The sequence below is a fragment of the Juglans microcarpa x Juglans regia genome, chromosome 1D (assembly GCF_004785595.1).
Source record: "Juglans microcarpa x Juglans regia isolate MS1-56 chromosome 1D, Jm3101_v1.0, whole genome shotgun sequence".
In the NCBI taxonomy this organism is placed as follows: domain Eukaryota; kingdom Viridiplantae; phylum Streptophyta; class Magnoliopsida; order Fagales; family Juglandaceae; genus Juglans; species Juglans microcarpa x Juglans regia.
The window spans coordinates 36,179,899-36,200,994 of NC_054594.1; the positions used below are offsets into that span (position 1 = coordinate 36,179,899).

Below are 21,096 nucleotides of genomic sequence, written 5' to 3' on the forward strand. Positions count from 1 at the left end.
CACTCGGCGGCGGGTTTTTTAGGCCCGGGAGAAGCAGCTTTGTGAACACAGTGACACACACGAAGTATGACCATTCAATAGAAATAGGTACCTCTTCAGTTACTTTTTTAATTTTTTTTCCCCGCATATATTACCGTTATTCCGAAAGAAATTAAAAACATAAAAAAAATAAAAATAAAAAAAAAATAAAAAAGCAAATACATGTTTGGTAGATGAAAATAGTATAAATTTTGACAATTATTGAAAAAAAAAAAAACATTCTAAGAAGTTCTTTATATATTGGACTGTACGGCCATTTTGATATAAATGTGAGATGTTTTGTTATCTCATCTCATCTAATTTTAACTAATAATTTTACTATTATTCACAAATTATTTCAATTCATCTTTTCTCATCTTACCATTCAAACTAGTCTCCGCGCATAAAATTTTGTTGGGAATGGGATCCCCGAGGCCTCCTTTTTCATAGCTCAAGCCAACGACATCATAATACATATATATATATATATAAATTTTGACAATTATTGAAAAAAAAAACATTCTAAGAAGTTCTTTATATATTGGACTGTACGGCCATTTTGATATAAATGTGAGATATTTTGTTATTTCATCTCATCTAATTTTAACTAATAATTTCACTATTATTCACAAATTATCTCAATTCATCTTTTCTCATCTTACCATCCAAACTAGTCCCCGCAAATAAAATTTTGTTGGGAATGGGATCCCCCGAGGCCTCCTTTTTCATAGCTCAAGCCATCGACATCATAATACATACATATATATATATATATATATATATATATATATTATGCGTGTGTTTTTTTGTCTACTTGAAGTTAGCTACTTGTCATATATTTTGAGGATTACTGTATTATAGTTGATTGAATTAAGAGTTATATTTGTTATAAATGTGATACAGTTTTAGAGTATAGTCTCATATATTTCTTTTGAAAAAATGAGATTTATTATTAAAAAAAAAATTCATATGAATTTTATATTTTATTATTATTTTTCTAAGAAAAGACTTGAAACTTGTATATGTTCTAAGATTAAATATCATTTAAGATTACTTTATTATAATTGATTGAGATAAGAGGAATCTCAATTATGAATGCAAAAGGGGAAAATGGATTTCGAAATAGATCCACTATAAATGTATTGTATTTATTTTAAACTTTTTTATACTAGTAAAATTGTTTTGTATTTGAAAAGAAAAATATTTAACATCCCACACTTCACATCCTATAAAAATTACTTATAAATTCCATAAAAAAATCTTACATCTTTTGAAAAATTATAAGTGTTAGAAATATTGGATCATAATATACAGCAGAAGCGATATTACCTTATAGGAAATATCTTAGATCTAGTGCAGTTGTTCCACGGATTCTCCAACGTCGTTGTTCATCCACAATCTTCATATCAATGGTGGAGTGTGCTACATGGTAATACCAGAACAACAATCATGCATTCCACAGCCTAGATGCTGTGATTAGAGAGAACTATTTGAGAGGGAGCTTGTTTTTCCAAGTGTCTTCTCCAAAGAGGGGGAGAGACTATGTAAATAACCTCTCTAGTGTAACCCCCTTGTTGACCATTAAGAGTCAGCCATCAAGCCTTATGAAGTGGCTTAAGAGCCACTTCATAACCCCCAAGAGGAGGTGAAGGGGTGCCCACTATGGGTGCCCCTTTCTTACATCTCCCACTCACACATAGTGGGCAAGACCCCAGGTCTGCATCCCTCAATATGTTCTCAATCTTATTCATACTAGCAAATAGGCCGTGCAACCATCGAGCACAGCTATAAAAGAAAAAATGGGAGCACCACACCAAATCTCTCAAAGAGAAGACCAGCATAACAACATTCCTAAAAGTGTCTCGTTATATCCCGACTCATTTGGTCATATCAGACTAAGCATCCCTAATCCCTCTCGAGTCTAAATGACTCAAAGTAATGCTCAATCTCTATAAAATATAATGTACTCACAGCTATATTGAAACTCCCAAGAAGCAACATAACTTGCCGGCAATGAGTACACACCATTATCGATGTGTTACCAAATAGTCTTCCCTTCGCGCTCATGTCATTTAGTTTCAGTCCAGTCGCTTTCCTAGCAATGCCTCTTTAGACCGCATCATTCATGGCCATAGATAATATGCCAAAGTAGCAGACACTAAAACATCAACCTCATGACATAGTCAAAGGTCTCTTAAGGGCATAAATAAATTAAGGTTATCAATTATAACCTACAGGACTCACACGGTGAGGAAGCAGGGAACCATTCACTCACCTCTACTGTTGGTCGCAAAAGCACATGTAGTATGAAATACATGCTACGGTGGAGTTCTCTTTCCAAAGAAAGAGCGTATATCTATTCTCAATTTACCGTACAGATCTTAGTTTAGTCGCTATCTCAGCGCCTAACCTAAGTCCCTCCATTTGCTCGTTATCCAAAGCGCTAAAGAAGGTCTCGCATCTGGCTAAACCACAGGCTACATGGATTGTGGGTAACCATGCACGGTCCTTAGACCTCATCTTAGCTCCCACTAAGGCGACATATCTTTTGTGTCTTCCAACTTATCCATTTCCGGACAAGTACCGAGTAACACATTGTCTCATCTTTGCTCGCTACCTCTTTGTAGCGCCAAAGGCGATCACTCGTGTGAGTGAACCGATCTAAGCCTGTCAATATACATTTTTCACCATAACTCCTAAATTTATGGTGAATGTGTGTGCTTACCAAAAAATGCTTCCAATCACGCCACATGATCATAGAACACATCAGTATAATCATGTGCATGACGAGCAATACCGTGAGGTACAGAGAAATCACATGGTTAACAACAAATTATTAAACCACAACTCTCAAGTGGTGTTTAATGATCATTTCTCTCCATGCGCATTCTAATGTGTAGTAACTTTCCAAAACATGCTCCTACCAAGAGACTCATCTTTTACGTGTAAAAGTCCTTTGCATAACCATGAAGTCAGCGATGACTCATCGCGAATCTCATTTAGGTCAGACTCACAGTATACGCCATAGATTCTAGTCAGTAAGTCTAACTGCAATTTTTAAGAATCTACAAGGTGACCACAAATGTTATTCAGCAAACTTAATTTGCGACTTCTAAGTTTCATATAAATCTCTTGCACTCAACAAAAGCATGTGAGATAACCATAATATATTTTTCATTAAGGGTAAAGCGATTAGGGCATTTGCCCCCAAAGACAATCATAATATTCTAGTCATTACTTTTAACGACAATCACATCACAAACTCACTTAACAAAGTAAGCCATATTTACCCTCTAACAAAATCTTAATCTTTAACTTCCATGAGCAAACCATAATGGAAACACCAAACAATATAGGCAAAACTAGATTCTTTAGTATTTTCCGTCTCATTAATTTTCTATGGATTTTTAACAAGAGCTCATAGAAACTGTTTTTCTTATAAACAGTCTCACAAGACATGAAACCTGAGCTACTTTTCACAAACTCATATCCATTATCTCGTAGTATGGAAAACCTCTTTTTATGCGACAATTAATTATCTAAGATAACCAGTTCGCAGTATCTCTTATGATGACATTTTTCTAATATTGTCAACAGCGTTCAAAGAACCCAATTTTATTCAATAGGTCGTTTAATAAAAAAAATGATTTTTGAATAGATGGTTTGTTTAGATCGCATGTAAACAGTACCAGCAGCATTTATTCGCTTTCTGTACAAAAATAGTACTAGAAATAATCATGCACTCAAAGTACTTCATGCCTAAACATTACAAAAGCTAACCATCTAATTCTCCTATGAGAATCAGCTATTTGACACCTTCAAGAAAAGTTTCAATAAATATGCGATCAATGGCTATCTAAATGCAACTCAATTAGTGCCAATAGATGGATCTATACCTTTATCAACTCCACTTTTCCTTTGTCAATTAGATCAACAACTCCAAGTTGGATCATATAAGTGAAGCGAATTTAAGATTCTATGTTGGGATTCCTACTATGTGAATTCAATACCTTTAGCGGAGTCATATTACAAATATTCTCTTCTAGTCTCTAAACAACGAGAGAATATTGATATAAAGCTACCACGCTATTTAAGAGGATCCTTATATTCTATAACTTTTGGGAGTCACTATCACTAATGGTACACCTTAACTCAAAGGTATACTCCCACTATTTTCGGCGATCTTATAAAAAAGAATTTTGAAAATATTAAAGTTGAGGTAATGTGGAATGAAACGTGATGAAAACGTTCTTTCCAAAAATAAGTGTTACAAAAAATCCATAATTCCCCACTCTCGCCGAAAATACGAGTAATTTTATTGACTCAACCAAAAAAGATCAAACTTAGATCCTCTCGATTTTTAATAAAATTCACGTTTGCACAAAATAATCATTCAGCCTTTCTCAAAAGCGAATGAACTCGATTTAAGGACGACAAATAAGAATTACGGCCGCGACCCCATATTACATCAACCCAAGTGTGATGTAACAACTGCTTTGCGCCATAACACCATTCTCAGCAAGTCAATAAACTGCGAGATAATTGTTCTCATCATATAACTCATACGATTGCGATTTTGAAAATATTTTAACTGAAAAAAAATATTTTCCTAAATTTTTTTTTATCGCATTTATATGATGAAATTATATTTTTATTATCTAAGTCCTTAGCGTGCATGTATAGGAACTTTCACATAGAAAATGCTCATATTGTCTTTTCTCTTTGACTCTTATAAATTAAGGAGAGGGATCTCATTGGCGAGAAAATCTTCAATTTCTCAAGCTTCACACCCATCATCCTATGTCTCCATGGCATATTTTAATATATCATTTTCCTACCCGAGAAATAATATCACTGAGTCAATAAGTGACCATCTAACTTCTAAACCTCTAGAAATTTTCACTAACACCACTTAATGAGTCTTAAATCAAATTAGGTATAGACTTCTTTATTATCGCATTAAAAGCACTATAAATATCACTTTGTGCAAAAATGCAGTGTGTAACGTTTTAGTCGCTAGCTAGCAATATATCTTCATTTATCGCTTACTCAATATTTTCATATTCTTCAATCCACTATAGGAGAGAAAAGAAAAAATTTACGAGAAATTATTTTAACCTAAAACCTATCTTGCATCAGTGCAACCACGAGCAAAACTTTTAGGCTTAATTTAAGTCATACCTAATCATTCAAACTTTTGCCACAGTTACCAAGAAAACCTCCAAGATGCTTGGTATTACTCTCAAGGGGTGCTCCTAAGTTCATATTTCTGCAATAACCTATATGTTCTCGCTAGAGAGAAATAAACTTGAGCAAGATTATCAGTACTAATATCACAGAAAGGTGCACTGATAAAACCTTTAAAAAATGAATGTGTCAATCAAGAATGTCCTTAACAATCTTGCACACTCAAATTTTAATATTCTTACTTGCTAGACATACTAGCAAGTAGAGAGTGTATGTGCTTATCTGTAAGTTAATCTAAGTTGCTTAAAGATTATAATACTCAACTTCAAATATAGGAGCAATTTAATCTTTGCGTTACAAAAACAACGCGCAACTTTTGTTATTACCTACAAGATTTAAAGGCAAAATAGTGGTTTAGCTCTATTGGACAGTTGATCCCATCAATTTCTATAAAAATTGTAGTGCATGTGTCCCACGCGCACTTCCAATTTTATTCTAGACTTTTTAGAGGTTTCACAATAATGACGGTCTAAGACTATATGACACTCATTACAATTTTTATTTGTTTCCAACTACTGCTCATGGAGGAGATTAATGGGACGATTAAATCGTATAAATAATCTCTAGGCTTTCTTCATGGTTATCTCAAAGTTACTAAACTATGCATATCTAATTGCACACAGATCTATAAAATTTGCTGCGTTAATCTAAGTTAGAACAAAAATAATTAATACACGTCGCAAGATCAAAAATTCGCTAAGCTTCCTAATCATCTCTTGCGCCTCAATGTCTAATTATTAATTTCTAATTTAATTTTCACGCAAATTTATATCGTATAGGAGATTAATTCCAAATTAATCTCAACCATACTCCCACTAGGATAAGCAATCTACCGAGTTAGTCACAAAAAAAAAAATTTCTTCTCTGATCGAAGAAATTCATTTGAGCCAATCAGAAGCATGAACTAATCAAACTCGGGCTACTTAATCCTCTAATTTATCATATTCTAAAAAATTGAAGACAATTCTAAAAAATAGTCTAACAATATAAATGATAAATTAAGCTCACAATTACATGAAATCACAGTACATGTATGACAAAATAATCATCACATTTCATTCAAATAATTATTATTCACAAAAATAATAATCTAGGCAATTTATAATGTAAAATAAAATGCCAAACAAATGTGACAAAAATAATATCATGGCAAGCATGTATTTAATAACCATAATGACATGCAAAAATATTTCAAAAAAAATATTTTATGCCACAATAACATGCTCAATAAATAAATAAAATCAGCAAGCTTACCAGTAATAAGCTCGAGCCTAAATGGTTGAGCTAATTGTTCTTGTGTGCGAGATTGAGTTCAAATCACCACCCAAGCATTTTGCACAAAAAAAAATTATGCCACTGAATTTTGGACAGCTAATGGGCCGTACCCTCATTGGCGCCCAGCTGCTGTGCAAGCCTGAGCCTGTTGGGCTTGCGACCCAAATCACCCAATGTCCCCTTTTTAAAAAATAAAAATAAAAAAGGACTGATGCATTTTAAATACAAAAACATAATATGGGCCTGACTTAAAACAATCTGTTTATTGCCAAAAAAAAAAAAAATTCAGTCCAAGCAAATAAAAAACTCACACCAAAATGTGATTTTAAAACAAGCCCAAGTCAAGCCCTTTTCCAGCCCATAGTCAGATATACATCTAAATCCAAATATTATTTAAAAACAAGCCCAGGCCACCAAGCCCGTATGCTTGTAACCCAAATAAGCCACAATGCTTCATCTTCTTCCTCTAGTTATAGTAGTTGTTCAATGTAACGGAAGAAAAAAAAATTGCAGCACATGTAACCGCTGCCAACCACAGCGTGTGCCCCACCCACTCAAAGGCACTGCTGCAGCACCTAGAGACAACGGCAAAGCTGCCTTCCTCCGCCGATCTCAGGTGCACGCAGCAATTGGTGCGCGCAACACCATGTGCGTGCGGCTGCTGGTGCGGGCAGCACCTAGTGGCGCTGCCTTTCTCGGTGTGGTGTGCTGCCATCATTCGTGCGGTACCGCCACCTGCAGCAGAGCACGTCGCGCGTCCCAGAAGTGAATTTGCCCGCAGCAGTGCACCACCATGGTGCATGGCTCTGCGCATGGCAAGCACGGCCTGGTGCTTGGCTCTACGCGCGGCAGAGCCATTGCACCGCAGTGAGGCTCCTTCCTTACACTCGGTGCAGCGCCTAGCCCAGGTAATTGGCAGTGTTCCTATCTGTCGTGTCCCCTGCGATGCGCATGGCACTGCATGCAGTTCCCTTGCGGTGCGCTTTGCAGTGTTCGCCGCACGGTGCGCGTTGCACTGCTCGCAGCACCCTAGCCGCACCATAACACATCGTGGAGACGCATCAACATATAGCATGTGGTGTAGCATGTAGCGGAGCTTGTCGTGATGTTGCGTTCATAACCTTTTAGTCCACGTCTGCGGCATCCCTTGCGTTCAGAACCTAGGGTGCAACCAACCCTCTGATGCGCGCAGCACCGAGGTGTAGAACACCCTCAGGTGTGCGACGCACCACGTAAGGTGGTCGCAATGCCACATGTGGACAGCCGCACCGAAGTCATGCGCTCAGCTTTGCGTGGGAGGCAATCACTGCCTGTGCAGCGATGCTACCATTGTAACGACCAACTCGTTGGCAACAATGGTTACATATCATCGTGCATGAAAAATTCACATCACAAAAAAAAATATTCCGTAAAAGAAATCACTACGAGCACGACAAATATAAATCGAGAACAACCGATCCGTGCTCTGATACCAATTTAGAAATATTGGATCATAATATACAGCGGAAGCGATATTACCTCATAGGAAATATCTCGGATCTAATGCAGTTGTTCCACGGATTCTCCAGCATCGTTGTTCATCCACGATCTTCATATCAATGGTGGAGTGTGCTACGTGATAATACCAGAGCAATACTCATACATTCCACAGCCTAGATGCCGTGACTAGAGAGAACTATTTGAGAGAGAGCTTGTTTTTCCAAGTATCTTCTCCAAAGAGGGGGAGAGACTATGTAAATAGCTTCTCTAGTGTAACCTCCTTGCTGGTCATTAAGAGCCAGCCATCAAGTCTCATGAAGTGGTTTAAGAGTCACTTTATAACCCTCAAGAGGAGGTAAATGGATGTCTACTATGAATACTCCTTTCTTACAATGAGTGAAAGTGTGTAATGGAAAGGGTAGTTGATTTGTACGAGAACTCATTTGAAAATGCAAATGAGTGGTGTCGATATTTTTTCATTCGGAATAGAATAATACGGTAATGACCTCGTTGATATTTTTTTATTGTGCAGTGTTACTGCTAAGTAGTTCGATTAAGTCTATCGAATAGTATATTTTATTTTATTTATGTATTTTTTTAATTATCAGAAATATTTAAAAAAAATAAAAAATTCATAATATCATTAAAAAATAATACTTTAATCACTAAATAGAAAAAATAAAAAATAAAAAAGCATTCGGGATACTATTTGAGCATTTCTGTTTTGTACTTGATTGAACTTTGAAGTTGAACCCCAACGAAAGAATTCGACAAGTCTTTTTCTCACCACCCAAACATATGTCCAAAGATTCCGTAAGCTACAGCTACCAAGATGCCTTTCGCACATTTTTCTCGCCTCATTATCAGTTCTTTCACGCTAATGGTGATTTCTCCCTCAAACTCGAACTCAAACTCAACCTCAACACCCTCCACCTCGTACTCGCTGCCACCATACGCCACTCTATCTATACTCACTTTTTAAATACCCAATGCGCTTATCGTCCTTATCCAAGTCCCTTCTCTTCTTGCACCCAAAACCCCAGTTTCCAATGGCCAATCTTACCACCACCATCGCCACTTCCACTCCAAGGGCTCGTCTCAAGGGCATCGTCTTCGACATGGACGGAACCCTGACGGTCCCCGCCATCGATTTCGCCGCAATGTACAAGGCTGTGCTCGGCGGCGACGAGTACCGTCGAATCAAGGCGGAGAGCCCATCCGGTATTGACATCTTGCACCACATTGAGAACTGGAGCCCCGATAAGCAGCAGAAGGCCTACGAGACCATCACCGATTTCGAGCGCCAGGGTCTCGATCGCCTCCAAATCATGCCCGGTCAGGCATTGTTATATTGCTTTATAGGATGCTATTTTATTACTTGTATTGGTTGCTTTTTCTTCTGTTGGTCGTTGACAAAATGGAGGAAATTGATAGGAAAGAATAATAAAGCCTTGAAGAGAATTTGTCGTCTCCGTTTGTTTTTGTAAAATTGTTGATTTTGTTTGATGAGAAAATGCAATACAAGATGGACGCGGCGTGGGGGGGCGACTTTGTCATAATTTTTCATGGAATTCAATTTTTTTTTTTTAATATTCTTTTTCCAATTTCAGCACTATTTAGATGATAACCACAAACGGGGCTCTTTTTTGGGTATTGATGTTAGGAAACGAGGAAGGATATGCTTCTAGACCAATTTACGCACTAACCATGATTGGGTCTTTAGCCCTCAAGCTATGTCCCTATACTCTTCGTCCACTGTGTATGTTCTCTCTCATTTTCTTCCCCTCCCCCCGGGGGGATGTATTGGTTTTGTCATAACAAAAACAACCATTAGCACTTGAGGTTGGTGGTTACTTCTTTCGAGTACAAAGTTTGTATATGTAATTCCACTGAGTGTAAAAAATCAATTTTTTCTTCAGCTGAGCTAAATATAGTTAATTTATGCGTAGTTCATTTGTCTGCATTCATTGTTTTTTTTATAAGTATTTTTCTTCATTCATTTCACATGTTCCATGTTTGATATTGGTTATAATTCTTGCAGGTGCAGCGGAACTCTGTGGCTTTCTTGATTCAAAACAACTAAGGTGAAATTCAGTGTGGTGTCGGTCTTTCTTATTTTTTCTTATCATTTATGATTATCTTGAATATGCGGATGCATTTTTTTTCCCGTGGCTACTGAAGTTTGCGACTTTTTTCCCGAAAACTTTGGTTGTTGGTTTAGGTTGTGTGCATTCACTTCCATATACAATAAGCATCCAATAAGAATCTCTTCAAGCTAGTCTTATGGGGCTATTTGGCATGACTCCACGTAATTCAATTTGGCTAGTCTATATTATAGGCATCCTGTGAACCCTTATTCTTAGCCCGTTTAGTTGTGACCAATGATGTCTGGCGAGCAATAGCAATGCTCCAGACTTTTCGTCCATGACCAAGTAGCAAGGTCGAGAAACTTCTTAACCCACATGTTCTGCTTGCAAAATATACACGTAAAGTTCATTACTACCATATCTTCTTTTAATGTAGGGACATTTACTGACAAGTATCATGTCAGAATTATATTTCCAAGCTATAGTGATAAATTCTGATTTATTTGTTTATATCAATTTTCAGAAGGGGATTAATTACTCGCAATGTTAAGGAATCTGTTGATTTGTTTCATAAACGGTTTGGGGTAAGTTTATCAAGTGTCCAATCTAATGTTGTGTTAAAAATTGTTGGTCATGAAATTATTTATCTGTAATGCATATGGTATCTTCTTGTTCTCACATTGTCTCATTATATCCAATTCCATGGAGTTATACAAAGTGCTTTTTTTCCCCTTTTAAGTAAAGCTAATTACTATTTGTGATTTTAATACTGTCCTTTTTGTTTCACCAAAAATAATTGATTTCCCTATTTCATGTATATTATCCATCATGGTGCAGCCTAGTGATCAAAGGGTGAACTTGGGATGTGTTGTAGACTCAGACATCCTAGGTTTTATGCAGTAGGAGTTCCCCTTGATTACCTAATGCATGATTTTGGCTAGGGGTGTAAGAAAAAACCTGTTCCGGTTCACAGCCGGGTTGGTCGGTTTCGGTTCCTAGGAACCGATTTTGACAAACTGAAAATATATATATTTTTAATTTTTTATAGTATATAATATATATATTATATGCTATTATATAGTATACATCTTATACTTAAAAAAAATATAGTATACATCTTACAAATAATATTCATGAACTTTTAATCTTATTATTTATGCTTCCTTGATATAAACTTACTCTTAGATGTAAATATTAATATTAAGTTATTAATATGTTATTATTTATCCTTATATATTAAGTTACATAATTACATATATAATATGGTATACGAATAAGAGTACACTTTTGATATATATATATATATGTATATCAAGGATAAATACATTTTTTATAAGTGCATTTTTACACATTTTTGGTATAATTTTTTCATTTGGGTCATTAAAACCAATTAGCCCAACAAAAAAGCCCAAAACCGAATCACACTTTGTAAAATTGAATTGAACCGGTCTGTATCGGTTTTCAGAATTCCAAAACTGACTTAGACAGGTTCGGTTCCAAAATATGTCCAAAACCGGACCAAACCGAACCAATTACACCCCAATTTTGGCGGGTGGGGTCGTGTATCTGGGGTTTGTTCTCCAAGGTTGGGTTTGAAGGGCCTTGCCTTAGTGAGGTTCCATGTCATTGAAAAAAACTGCATATTACTCTATGAAGCTTCTCTTCGTGCTGGTTTGTCCATGTTGAGCCCCATGTCATAGGTTTGATTCTCCCTGGGATCAAACTGCGATTTAAATGGGAGGCCACAGCGGTGGGTTGCTGTGCTAGTCTCCTCGGGGGTTTAGGTTCCATGGGTGAGTCCTAAGGGCTCTGCTGTGGGGTGGTTCCCCCGTCATAAAAAAATACATATATACGTATACACACAAAATCTTGATAATCTGGTCTTTATGGACCAGCCTTAAGGAGAACTGTGTTACTTATGAAAAAAGAAGAAGATAAAACTAGATTCAATTTTGTGTCCGCCTCCCCCTCCCCAATTAAGATTTACCCTGTTCACTCTGATTTCCTTTGCAGATTACATTTTGTCCAGCTCTTAGCAGGGAATTCCGTCCTTATAAACCAGATCCAGCACCCCTACTGCATATCTGTTCGGTCTGGGAAGTTCTACCAAATGAAGTAATGATGGTTGGCGATAGTCTTAAGGATGATGTGGGTTCTTTCCTTCTTTCTGCATTTTATTTTTGAGAATTGCTTTTTTTATTATCTACTTGATGCTTTTTTTAAGTGCCTTTTTGGTTTATTTTGCTGCTTTTATTTAGTATCCTTTATGCCCCTTTTGTTTTTTGCTTGTTAATGGGAGTCTTTTTTTCTTCTTCAAAGTCTGTGATATGTGTATGCATTTATTTATGTATGTCATACACCTTGTGTGTACATATTTCTTGTGTGCTTCAAAATAGGAAGAACACAACGCATTTTGATGACGTATAATCAATGGAAGATGGGCCCAAGTTAAATATTTGTATAAGGATAATGCTAAATATTTTTTTTGTTTTATTTTTATTTCATAATTAAGAAAATATATTTTAATGATATTGTGATTTTTTTAAAAATATATATTTAGAAGTGTTAAAAAAATATATGTAAGAAAAGGCAAAAAAAAAAAAAAACATCAAATAACTAACGGGAACTATTTTACTTAGTGATTAAGGAAGTATTTTATTTTATTTTATAATTTTTTTTTACTCAGTGATTACGAAAATATTTTTTAATAATATTGTGATTTTTTTTATTTTTTTAAAAATATTTAAAAGTATAAAAAAATACATGTAAAAAAACACAACAAAAAGAAGAATGAACAATTATAATAACGGTAGCTCCCAGCAGTAACTGGGAGCGGTGGTGAACAATTATACTAACGGTAGCTCCCAGCAGTAACTGGGAGCGGTGGACGTAGCACGATCCTTTGTATAAAAGAAGATTCAGATCATTGCAATTTGGACCATCTGACTTGTCATGGCACATGCTTCTAACTTGCTGAGTTGTATAATATTTTGCTTGCTTGTGTTCATGTTCTATACATGTTGCTTTATTGGGTTTTAGAGAGCTTTTTTCTTTTTTCTTTTATCATTCAGTGCCCAAAATGGAGAGGAAGTGGTTACATTTACCTAACTTTTACAGGTTGCTTGTGGGAAGCAAGCGGGAGCATTTACCTGCTTGCTTGATGAAACAGGGAGGTATGACTCCCCTGTTTATGCTAATGTGGATCTAAAGCCAGATTTCAAGGTGTCTTCCCTTAATGAAGTTTACTCACTATTGAATGAACATTTCGACCTGGCGCCATAATGTCCATAGCTTTGACCAACGGAGATTTGACCACGAAGGTAGAGGATATTGACAATAAGTGGTATTATTTAGCAAAATATGAGGGTTGGTCTTCTGTCCAAACCTGAGTTGAAGATTTCAGTTTCTATTTCGGTACTTAATATAACCCATTAGTTTGGGAAATTACCAAATTGATGCATCCAATGACAAAGAACCTTTTGCAGAAACATTAATAACCCATCTTGGTGTTGTCATGTACTGTATATGGTGTTCAGCAACTCATGTTATTTGGATGCAATACTGTTGACTTCTTGTTTTTGTGCACTACTTGTAAATTTCTCAAAGATATATCCTTCAGTGACAGTGGTTGTCTTGTGCCTAGCTAACCTTGAGAAAGTAAAAAAAATTAAAAAAAAAAAAAGTAATGCTACATATAGTTATGGAGTGTGCTTTGAAAAAAAGTAAGGTCTACTATTAAATTTTTTTTTTTATATGGGTCATGTATTTATTCATTTTTTTCAAAATGATTGCACGACGTTTGTGTATTCACGACTGTAACTATCATTTCTCTAAAAAAATAAAAAAAGGAAAAATAATAAAAAATGGATTTTGAACTCCTTTGGGACCTAACAGTACTTCCAAATAAATAAAGAAAATAAAATGAAAAAGTTTACACGCCCACCGTGGGGCTCGAACCCACGACCACAAGGTTAAGAGCCTTGCGCTCTACCGGCTGAGCTAGACGGGCTGTGTTTATTTCTCTTATTTTTTGTAGTGAAGTATAAAATCAGAGTACGCGCTCAGACTCTTCTTCCCCACCCGTACGTATAAAAAAAAGGTTGGACGCCACCCTATCAAAATTCTCGTTTTCCCTCTCCCAGAAGAACAGCGAATTGAGAAACAATAGGCAAAGAAAGAGAGCTTGAGAGGAGAGATCAAAATCCCAAGATCCAAAAAAGATCACCAACCACCTGCCCCCACAATGAGTGATCCCGATGACAGTAACCTTTTAATTCATCAAGAACCACCACCCTCTTTGCTACATGTCCCTGATATTGATCATGATTTGCATGACTCGTTGGAGGCTAACAACTTCGCTTTGCTCCGCCTCAACAGCAACAGCAACTTCAGCTCCAAACCCGACGACCACCTCCACCACCACCACAAGGCTTGCTCCACTTGCGGCTGCACTCGTTCCTTCAAACGCCGCCCTCCCTCCCTTTCTTCTTCTTTCCAAGACTCCCTCACCACCACCATCCCCTCCTCCAACTCCGAACCCACCAAGCCCAAGAAGCTCTTCCTCGACCAGGACTACCTCACCCTCCTCGGCTTCTCCAAGCTCTCCCTACCCCCCTCCGCTCCTGCCCAAACCCAACCTCCTTCCCTGCCCCTGTTCCACCCTGTTCTCTGTCGCTCCGCTTCTGACCCTTTCAACTCCCCCCCCTCCAAGAACGCTGTTGTCCTGCCTCCGATGGATTCCCTTGCTGCTGAGTCAGGTTTCCCCGTCCTCAACTCGAACCCTCATTCCCCGGAGCATGCGAGGACTGGTGTCATTCAGGTCACACCGCCGTCGAATTCCCGGTTGCCTCCTCTTCCTCCGACTCTGCGTCGGTCGATTTCGGACCCGAATCCGTCAACGGCGAAGACCCACCCATGGTCCTCGAGCTCTGGGGATGCAAGCGGGGGTTTGAGCAAAGAGAAGACCCCCAACTCCAAGGTTTATACCTCGCTTTCGGTTTTGTATTACACTTCTTTTACTGTTTGATCAGAGAAAATGGTTCTTGAAATCGTTGGGTTTAATCTGAAATCATCAATCTTTGTTACTGTTTATTGAGCTTCGTTGGTTTCAAGTGAATTGTGATTTTTATCGAATAATGTGCGGGCTTAACTTACCTATAAAAAAAAAAAAAAAATGCCTATAAAAAAAATTTGCGGGCTTTAACTTTGTTTTGGGTAATAGAAGAGGCTGAGAAGGATGAAGGATCGCATGAACGAGATGAACAAGTGGTGTGAGCAGGTCATCCGTGAACAGCAAGAAGAAGAAGATGGAGGCGCTGAATATAATAATGCCGCAACAAAGGTTTGGTATTTTTTTAAGCTAAATCCCTGTTTGGCTCCCTACAAAAATTGAAAAAAAAAAAAATGTAATTTCTTTTATTTCTAGATATGAAAATCTCACGGAAATTAGGGTCGGTTAATGAGAAACGAGGTTCTTCTTTTCGGTTGTAATTTCTTCTATCTATTTTCGCGCGCTCTCTCTGCCACCAAGCATAAAATTCGTACATTTCCTTTTGTTACTTCCATTTTCGTCGTTTTAGATTACAAGGCATTAAATTTGATGTGGGTGATGAATAAGCTAATCATTTTTTGTTGCAGGATGATCCTTTGCCAGATTTTGAAGAATCTGTGTTCGTGGAGAGGGTAGGGGAGGGCCTAACCGTTCGTTTCAAGTGTCCCTGTGGCAAAGGCTATCAGATTCTTCTCTCTGGAAGAGACTGTTACTACAAGCTCATGTAGATTGAGCAGGCATCAGGCCTGGCCCAAAAGGAAGATACTCACTACTGTGAAAACATAGTTTACTAATCATGCATGGTTATGATTTTCTTTTTTCAAATCTTTTAGATTCTTTGCTTGATGCCTGTTCAATCTACATCAGTCACAGTGCCTGACATTCTCAGGTTCGTCAATTCTTTTTTGGATTTTTCTAGTCTCACATTTTCAGATAAGTACTCATTATTCTTGGGTTTCATTTCTTTTTGCAAAGATTTTTTACAAGTTGTAGTACTTGTAACTCTTGGGTCCCTGTTTTTATACATCTTTTCATAGAATTCTTACGGATATTGTTGGTTTGTGGATGAATTTCTAATCAACTCGTTGGGTTGTGTGCTTCCAACTTGGATTGCGTCAATGGAAATATAAACGATCATTGGAATTTTCGTGCTGCTATCTGTTGGTGTTTATTTTTTGGTGTTAAAAAAACAAATCAACTAGGTAGTAATTAACTAATACAAATGTTATGTTGAGAGCTTATGGCATAGGGCATTCATAAATAGACCGACCGTATATATATTTTTAAATATATAATGTATTATTTTATATAATAGTTGTATAAGGTATTTATGACCAATTTCATATATTAAAATATTATCAATTTCATATATTAAAATGATCAATTTTATTAATAAATATTAATATGTACTAAAAAACACTTTGTATCATTAACTTAATATAAATTTTATATATCAAAATCATCTTAATATAAATTTCACAAAATTAATTTTAATAGGCTGAAGAGAAAAAAAATAATAAAATAATATTTGGAGATTTCTTCAAATCCATAGTTTCAAAATTTTAAAGATAAATAGAAAGATGGTTAAATGAATAATCTATTTAAATATCTTTATATCACACATATTAATGGCACATAATTTAACTTAAAAATAAAATTTAAAATTTAAATATTATAAATAAAATTATCACGTGAATGCGTGTCAAAATAGCATTGTTCAACTTAAAATAGGACACAAATGCTCAAGTGTTGATATCAACGGTATATAACGCCGATGCCGACGCCGAGTAGACAGCTTTCGTATCGCACGTAGCTGTCTCTATCACCATCTGATAAAAAGTCCGAGAAAATGACCAATACCTGCGTTGCTGGTGTTGTCCCAATCTCTTAAAACTGGAGAGAGCGTGGTGGCGCGTGCCCTTTCGGTGGGGCTTTAAAGATCCTTCGCCGCTATGAAAACGACAAGTGGACGAACCGACGAACCCAATAACATCGAGAAAACAAAACAGGGTATCTCTTCTGTTCTGTTTTCCGAAATCACGAGAACCCTCTCCCATTCTCTTCTAGATCCCTCTCCTCATTCACCCTTTCTCCTACATTTAATTTATATTATTTTTCTTTTTCTTTTTTGGCTTTACATTTAATTTGTTCTTTCTTCTCCTTTGAGCAATTCACAAGTGGGTATATGCTATAAGCTTAAATTATACTCTGGTCAATTAGAGATTCGATACTGCATGAAGTAACCCTCAGACCTCAGTTTTCGTTTTCTCTAGATTAGAAGGTTTTAAGCTCTTACTCTGAGTCTAATACCAATACCCAAAGCCATGATTTACCCATCAGTTTCTACTCAAAAAACCTCTGCAACAGTAATACCAAAATTCCATAAGCCCCCACCAAAGCTCTCTCTCTCCAACTCCATGTCCATCCTTTGTTTCCATCGTCACAAACCTAACATCCTTAACGAATCCGCAAAACCCGGAACCCGTTTCAGAGACCCCATTACTGTGAACCCAACTCAATTCTATTTCAAAAAAAGCGTGGAACAGAAGGGATACGAGGAGAGAAGAGGAACTTCCTCAGTGAATAGCCGGCAAGTGTTGCTTTTGTGTGGGTTTGGCTATTGGATGCAGGGTTTTAGGTGTTTCCCATGGCTCGCTCTCAACTTCCACATGGCTCACTACCTTAACATGCACCCTTCAACATTGCAGCTGGTACAACATGCCGGTAACCTGCCCATGGTTGCTAAGCCTCTCTACGGATTATTGTCGGATGCTTTTTATATTGGTGGCGCTCGAAGAATACCCTATGTTTCCATTGGAGGTTAGTTCGCATCTCTTTGCCTCGTCTCCGTTATAAATTTCTAGTTTATTTCCAGTTTTTTTCATGTTCGTTTGGTCTGCTTCCTTTCAAAATTTGTTCCTAAATTTCTTGCCCTATATATTAGTTTTAAGTTTGATGTGTCTTTTTATTGCCAATTCATTTCTATTTCTTCTGCTTTAAAGGTGGTGGTTTAGATTCCATTTTTCTTTTATTCTTTTCTTTGTTTGGTTTTGCTTTCTTGCTCCTTTTCCCAACTTACCTGTGCCTTTGATTCAATTTATTTGCATCATTTTTTGAAAGAGAATAAAAAAAAAAAAAAAAAGGTAAAAGATGACTGAAGGTTTCGGATTTCTTGGAATTAAAAAAATGTTTGGGTGAATTTCGGCGACTATATATTTCAGTTGTGTAAGTCTTCTCAAACCTTAAAAGGGCTAGTTCAATTTGGGTGAAGCCATAGAAACGAAAATCTTATATTAATATCTCAAGATTCTGATTTTGTCATGCATGCCATTCTTGGAATTGTTTCTTTCTAGATGACATAATTATTGTGATTTGTTCTTAGAATTCTACTAGCAATGTAAATCAATCCTTATTCTGTATCTTGCCTTGTTTGGATGCTAAAACCACCTTAGATTTTATGAATAGTAGTGAAATAGTTTGAGTGAAGATGTTTTATTTGGATTTTGTAAGAGATGGTGGGTCCCATTGAAAATGTGTTAGGATGTAAAACATAGTTTTTTTAAATTTTTATGAGGACTGTCGTAGTGGTGGGTTATATCAATCATTGGTATATTTTTTGAATGATTGATTAAAAATATTGAAGTGGTAGGAAGAGAATAGAGTAAAAACTACTGAAGTGGCAGGAAGAAAATAGTAGTTGAATGGCAGGGGGAATCTGAGTGCCCGCAGAAAAATGGTGGAAAGAAGATAAACCTGGGAGAGAACAAAGAATAGTTATGGCACTGTGTGTAGGTCTCTTGCCGGACAGTTGCGTCAGTGTAATTGAAAAGGGTTGGGCTCCTTGTTGATGTCTGTGAATAGGGATGATACACTTCAAACACGGGTTAAACATTGTTTAAGTTCAGATGGTTTTGCTTTTAATATATGGATTGAATATCATCTAATCCATACAAAAACCACTTGAAAAATCTAAAAATGGTCTTCAATCCAAACCGTGAATAGGGATGATGTTTTTCCACTTTTAATGGTAATTTTTTCTTTTGCTTAAACCAGCCTAAGCTTCAAGTTAGACATAGAGTCTATGTAAATGCCATGAAAGATACTGATAGAATGCAAAGTTTTCAGTTCTTTTGCAGGTCTTGTCTTGGGGGCCATTAGCACTAATCCCTGTTGCTGGTGAATCCCTTCCAACTCTCATGGCTTGTGTTCTTCTCGGTAATCTTGGAGCATCCATTACAGAAGTTGCAAAAGATGCTCTTGTTGCAGAGTATGGCAAAAAACACAAAGTAAATGGACTTCAGTCTTATGCATTTATGGCTTTAGCTGCCGGTGGAATTTTAGGCAACTTAATAGGTGGATATTACTTACTGAAAGCACCATCCAGAACCATGTTTATTGTGTTTGCAATTCTACTTTCTCTTCAGTTCGGGATTTCTTTGACAACAAGGGAGGAATCCCCGGGTTTACCACAGCCATTGAATGGCTGTCTTGCCAGGAAATCTTTGTCAGGAATCATCAGGAAACAGTTCTCTGATCTAATAACAGCTGTTAGTGAGAAGAGTATTTCCCGCCCTCTAGCTTGGATTGTAGCTTCTATTGCTGTTGTCCCAATTCTTTCAGGTTCTATCTTTTGCTATCAAATGCGGTGTCTACATATTGATGCTTCAAGCATTGGGATGTCTCGAGTGATTAGCCAGTTGGTTCTTCTTTCAACAACTGTTCTTTATAATCGTTATTGGAAGAAGGTTCCCATGAGGAAACTGATTGGTGCTGTGCAGATTTTGTATGCTTCTTCCCTACTTCTGGACCTTGTTTTAGTAAAACAGATCAATCTTAGATTTGGAATTCCCAATCAGGCGTTTGCTCTATGTTTTTCGGGTTTAGCAGAAACTCTTGCACAATTTCGGCTCCTCCCCTTCTCAGTGCTATTAGCAAGTCTATGTCCCCGGGGTTGTGAAGGATCTCTCACTTCTTTCGTAGCATCAGCCCTCTGTTTATCAGCAATGATAAGTGGATTTTTGGGTGTTGGATTGGCTTCTCTTATGGGAATAACATCCAGTGATTACTCAAGCCTGCCTATGGGAATTCTGGTACAGTTCCTTGCAGCTTTAATTCCTTTAGGATGGATTCATTGCATACCCATGGCAGAAGCTGTTGCTGAGAAGGAAAAGAAGAGAAGTATGAGTAAAAGAACTCGAAGAAATAGAAGGGTTGGAAGAATGGTTTTTGGTTCAGTTTATGCTTATCGGCGGGAGAGAGAATCTGAGACACAGAGTTGAAGAAGCTAAATAGTTCTACAGTCACTTTTTTTTAAGAGAACATGGGATAGAAGAAAGGAAGCATTGAATTTTTCAATCCCCGTTCATTGTATTCATGCTCAACCAAAGCCCTTAACAAGGCTCCATCTCTCAACATGGGCTCTGAGTTTTGATTATCTTGTTTCCACCATAATGGTAAGATTTTCCCGCCATGAGTTTTGCCTCATGGAAGGAGTCTATCATTTTTTTATATCAAAATATTCTGATTCATGAATGTATTATTATTAAGTTGAGACTTCTGAATGCTAATATCAGGAGTTCCTCATTATTACCCTTTTATCAGGTCCTAAGGAATCTTCATTTTCATTGCCAAAAGTGTTGTGGGACACCATGTGAAAGCCTCAGTGAAGCAGAAGGCATCTGGATAATCTGAATCGTCTGAGTCTTAGAAAGAAACCTCTGGCCCTGGCCCTTCCTGGGAGCTAGCAGCAGAATGCCTCTCCTGGAGGTTGGGGGAACAAAAACTAGAAGTTGTGGATATCGGTTCCCCTTCAATTTCACTCATTTCTTGTAGGCATTATCTTTTGGTTATTTTTTTTGAGATTAGTCCAACAATACATTAAGAACCAAGAAGCTGAAGTTTCGAGCATCCAATACATGAGATCATGGATACATTGCAGAG

At 37.0% G+C, this 21,096-nt stretch overlaps 3 protein-coding genes and 1 non-coding gene across 5 annotated transcripts; 3 read left to right on the forward strand and 1 right to left on the reverse strand.

The window, feature by feature from the left end:
• The first annotated feature begins 8,842 nt into the window (after positions 1-8,842).
• LOC121242782 (haloacid dehalogenase-like hydrolase domain-containing protein At2g33255) lies at positions 8,843-13,692 on the forward strand. The gene is made up of 5 exons (XM_041140731.1): positions 8,843-9,354; positions 10,061-10,103; positions 10,630-10,690; positions 12,120-12,254; positions 13,224-13,692. The coding sequence occupies exons 1-5, from the start codon at positions 9,009-9,011 to the stop codon at positions 13,386-13,388; spliced, it is 750 nt and encodes a 249-aa protein (XP_040996665.1). The 5' UTR covers positions 8,843-9,008; the 3' UTR covers positions 13,389-13,692.
• Positions 13,693-14,042: 350 nt separating this feature from the next.
• On the reverse strand, positions 14,043-14,115 carry TRNAK-CUU. Its single transcript has one exon. It is a non-coding gene; the product is annotated as a tRNA-Lys (tRNA).
• A 74-nt stretch (positions 14,116-14,189) lies between these two features.
• On the forward strand, positions 14,190-16,093 carry LOC121242756. 2 transcript variants are annotated; one of them, XM_041140706.1, is made up of 3 exons: positions 14,190-15,084; positions 15,328-15,447; positions 15,744-16,093. In XM_041140706.1, the coding sequence occupies exons 1-3, from the start codon at positions 14,350-14,352 to the stop codon at positions 15,882-15,884; spliced, it is 996 nt and encodes a 331-aa protein (XP_040996640.1). In that variant the 5' UTR covers positions 14,190-14,349; the 3' UTR covers positions 15,885-16,093. The 2 variants fall into 2 exon arrangements, with proteins under 2 accessions (XP_040996640.1, XP_040996648.1); XM_041140714.1 differs by having other exon boundaries at positions 14,220-15,084; positions 15,331-15,447; positions 15,744-16,092.
• A 924-nt stretch (positions 16,094-17,017) lies between these two features.
• Positions 17,018-21,095, forward strand: LOC121242748 (probable folate-biopterin transporter 9, chloroplastic). The gene is made up of 3 exons (XM_041140697.1): positions 17,018-17,976; positions 19,282-20,609; positions 20,758-21,095. The coding sequence occupies exons 1-2, from the start codon at positions 17,481-17,483 to the stop codon at positions 20,433-20,435; spliced, it is 1,650 nt and encodes a 549-aa protein (XP_040996631.1). The 5' UTR covers positions 17,018-17,480; the 3' UTR covers positions 20,436-20,609; positions 20,758-21,095.
• The last annotated feature ends 1 nt before the right edge of the window (position 21,096 follows it).

Coding starts and splice junctions, on each gene's coding strand:
- LOC121242756 (XM_041140706.1), top strand. CDS start 14,350: ATGAGTGATCCCGATGACAGTAACCTTTTAATTCATCAAGAACCACCA. Junction 15,085..15,327: donor AGAAGACCCCCAACTCCAAG/GTTTATACCTCG, acceptor TTTGGGTAATAG/AAGAGGCTGAGAAGGATGAA. Junction 15,448..15,743: donor ATAATAATGCCGCAACAAAG/GTTTGGTATTTT, acceptor TTTTTGTTGCAG/GATGATCCTTTGCCAGATTT.
- LOC121242748 (XM_041140697.1), top strand. CDS start 17,481: ATGATTTACCCATCAGTTTCTACTCAAAAAACCTCTGCAACAGTAATA. Junction 17,977..19,281: donor ACCCTATGTTTCCATTGGAG/GTTAGTTCGCAT, acceptor CAAAGTTTTCAG/TTCTTTTGCAGGTCTTGTCT.
- LOC121242782 (XM_041140731.1), top strand. CDS start 9,009: ATGCGCTTATCGTCCTTATCCAAGTCCCTTCTCTTCTTGCACCCAAAA. Junction 9,355..10,060: donor TCGCCTCCAAATCATGCCCG/GTCAGGCATTGT, acceptor TAATTCTTGCAG/GTGCAGCGGAACTCTGTGGC. Junction 10,104..10,629: donor CTTGATTCAAAACAACTAAG/GTGAAATTCAGT, acceptor ATCAATTTTCAG/AAGGGGATTAATTACTCGCA.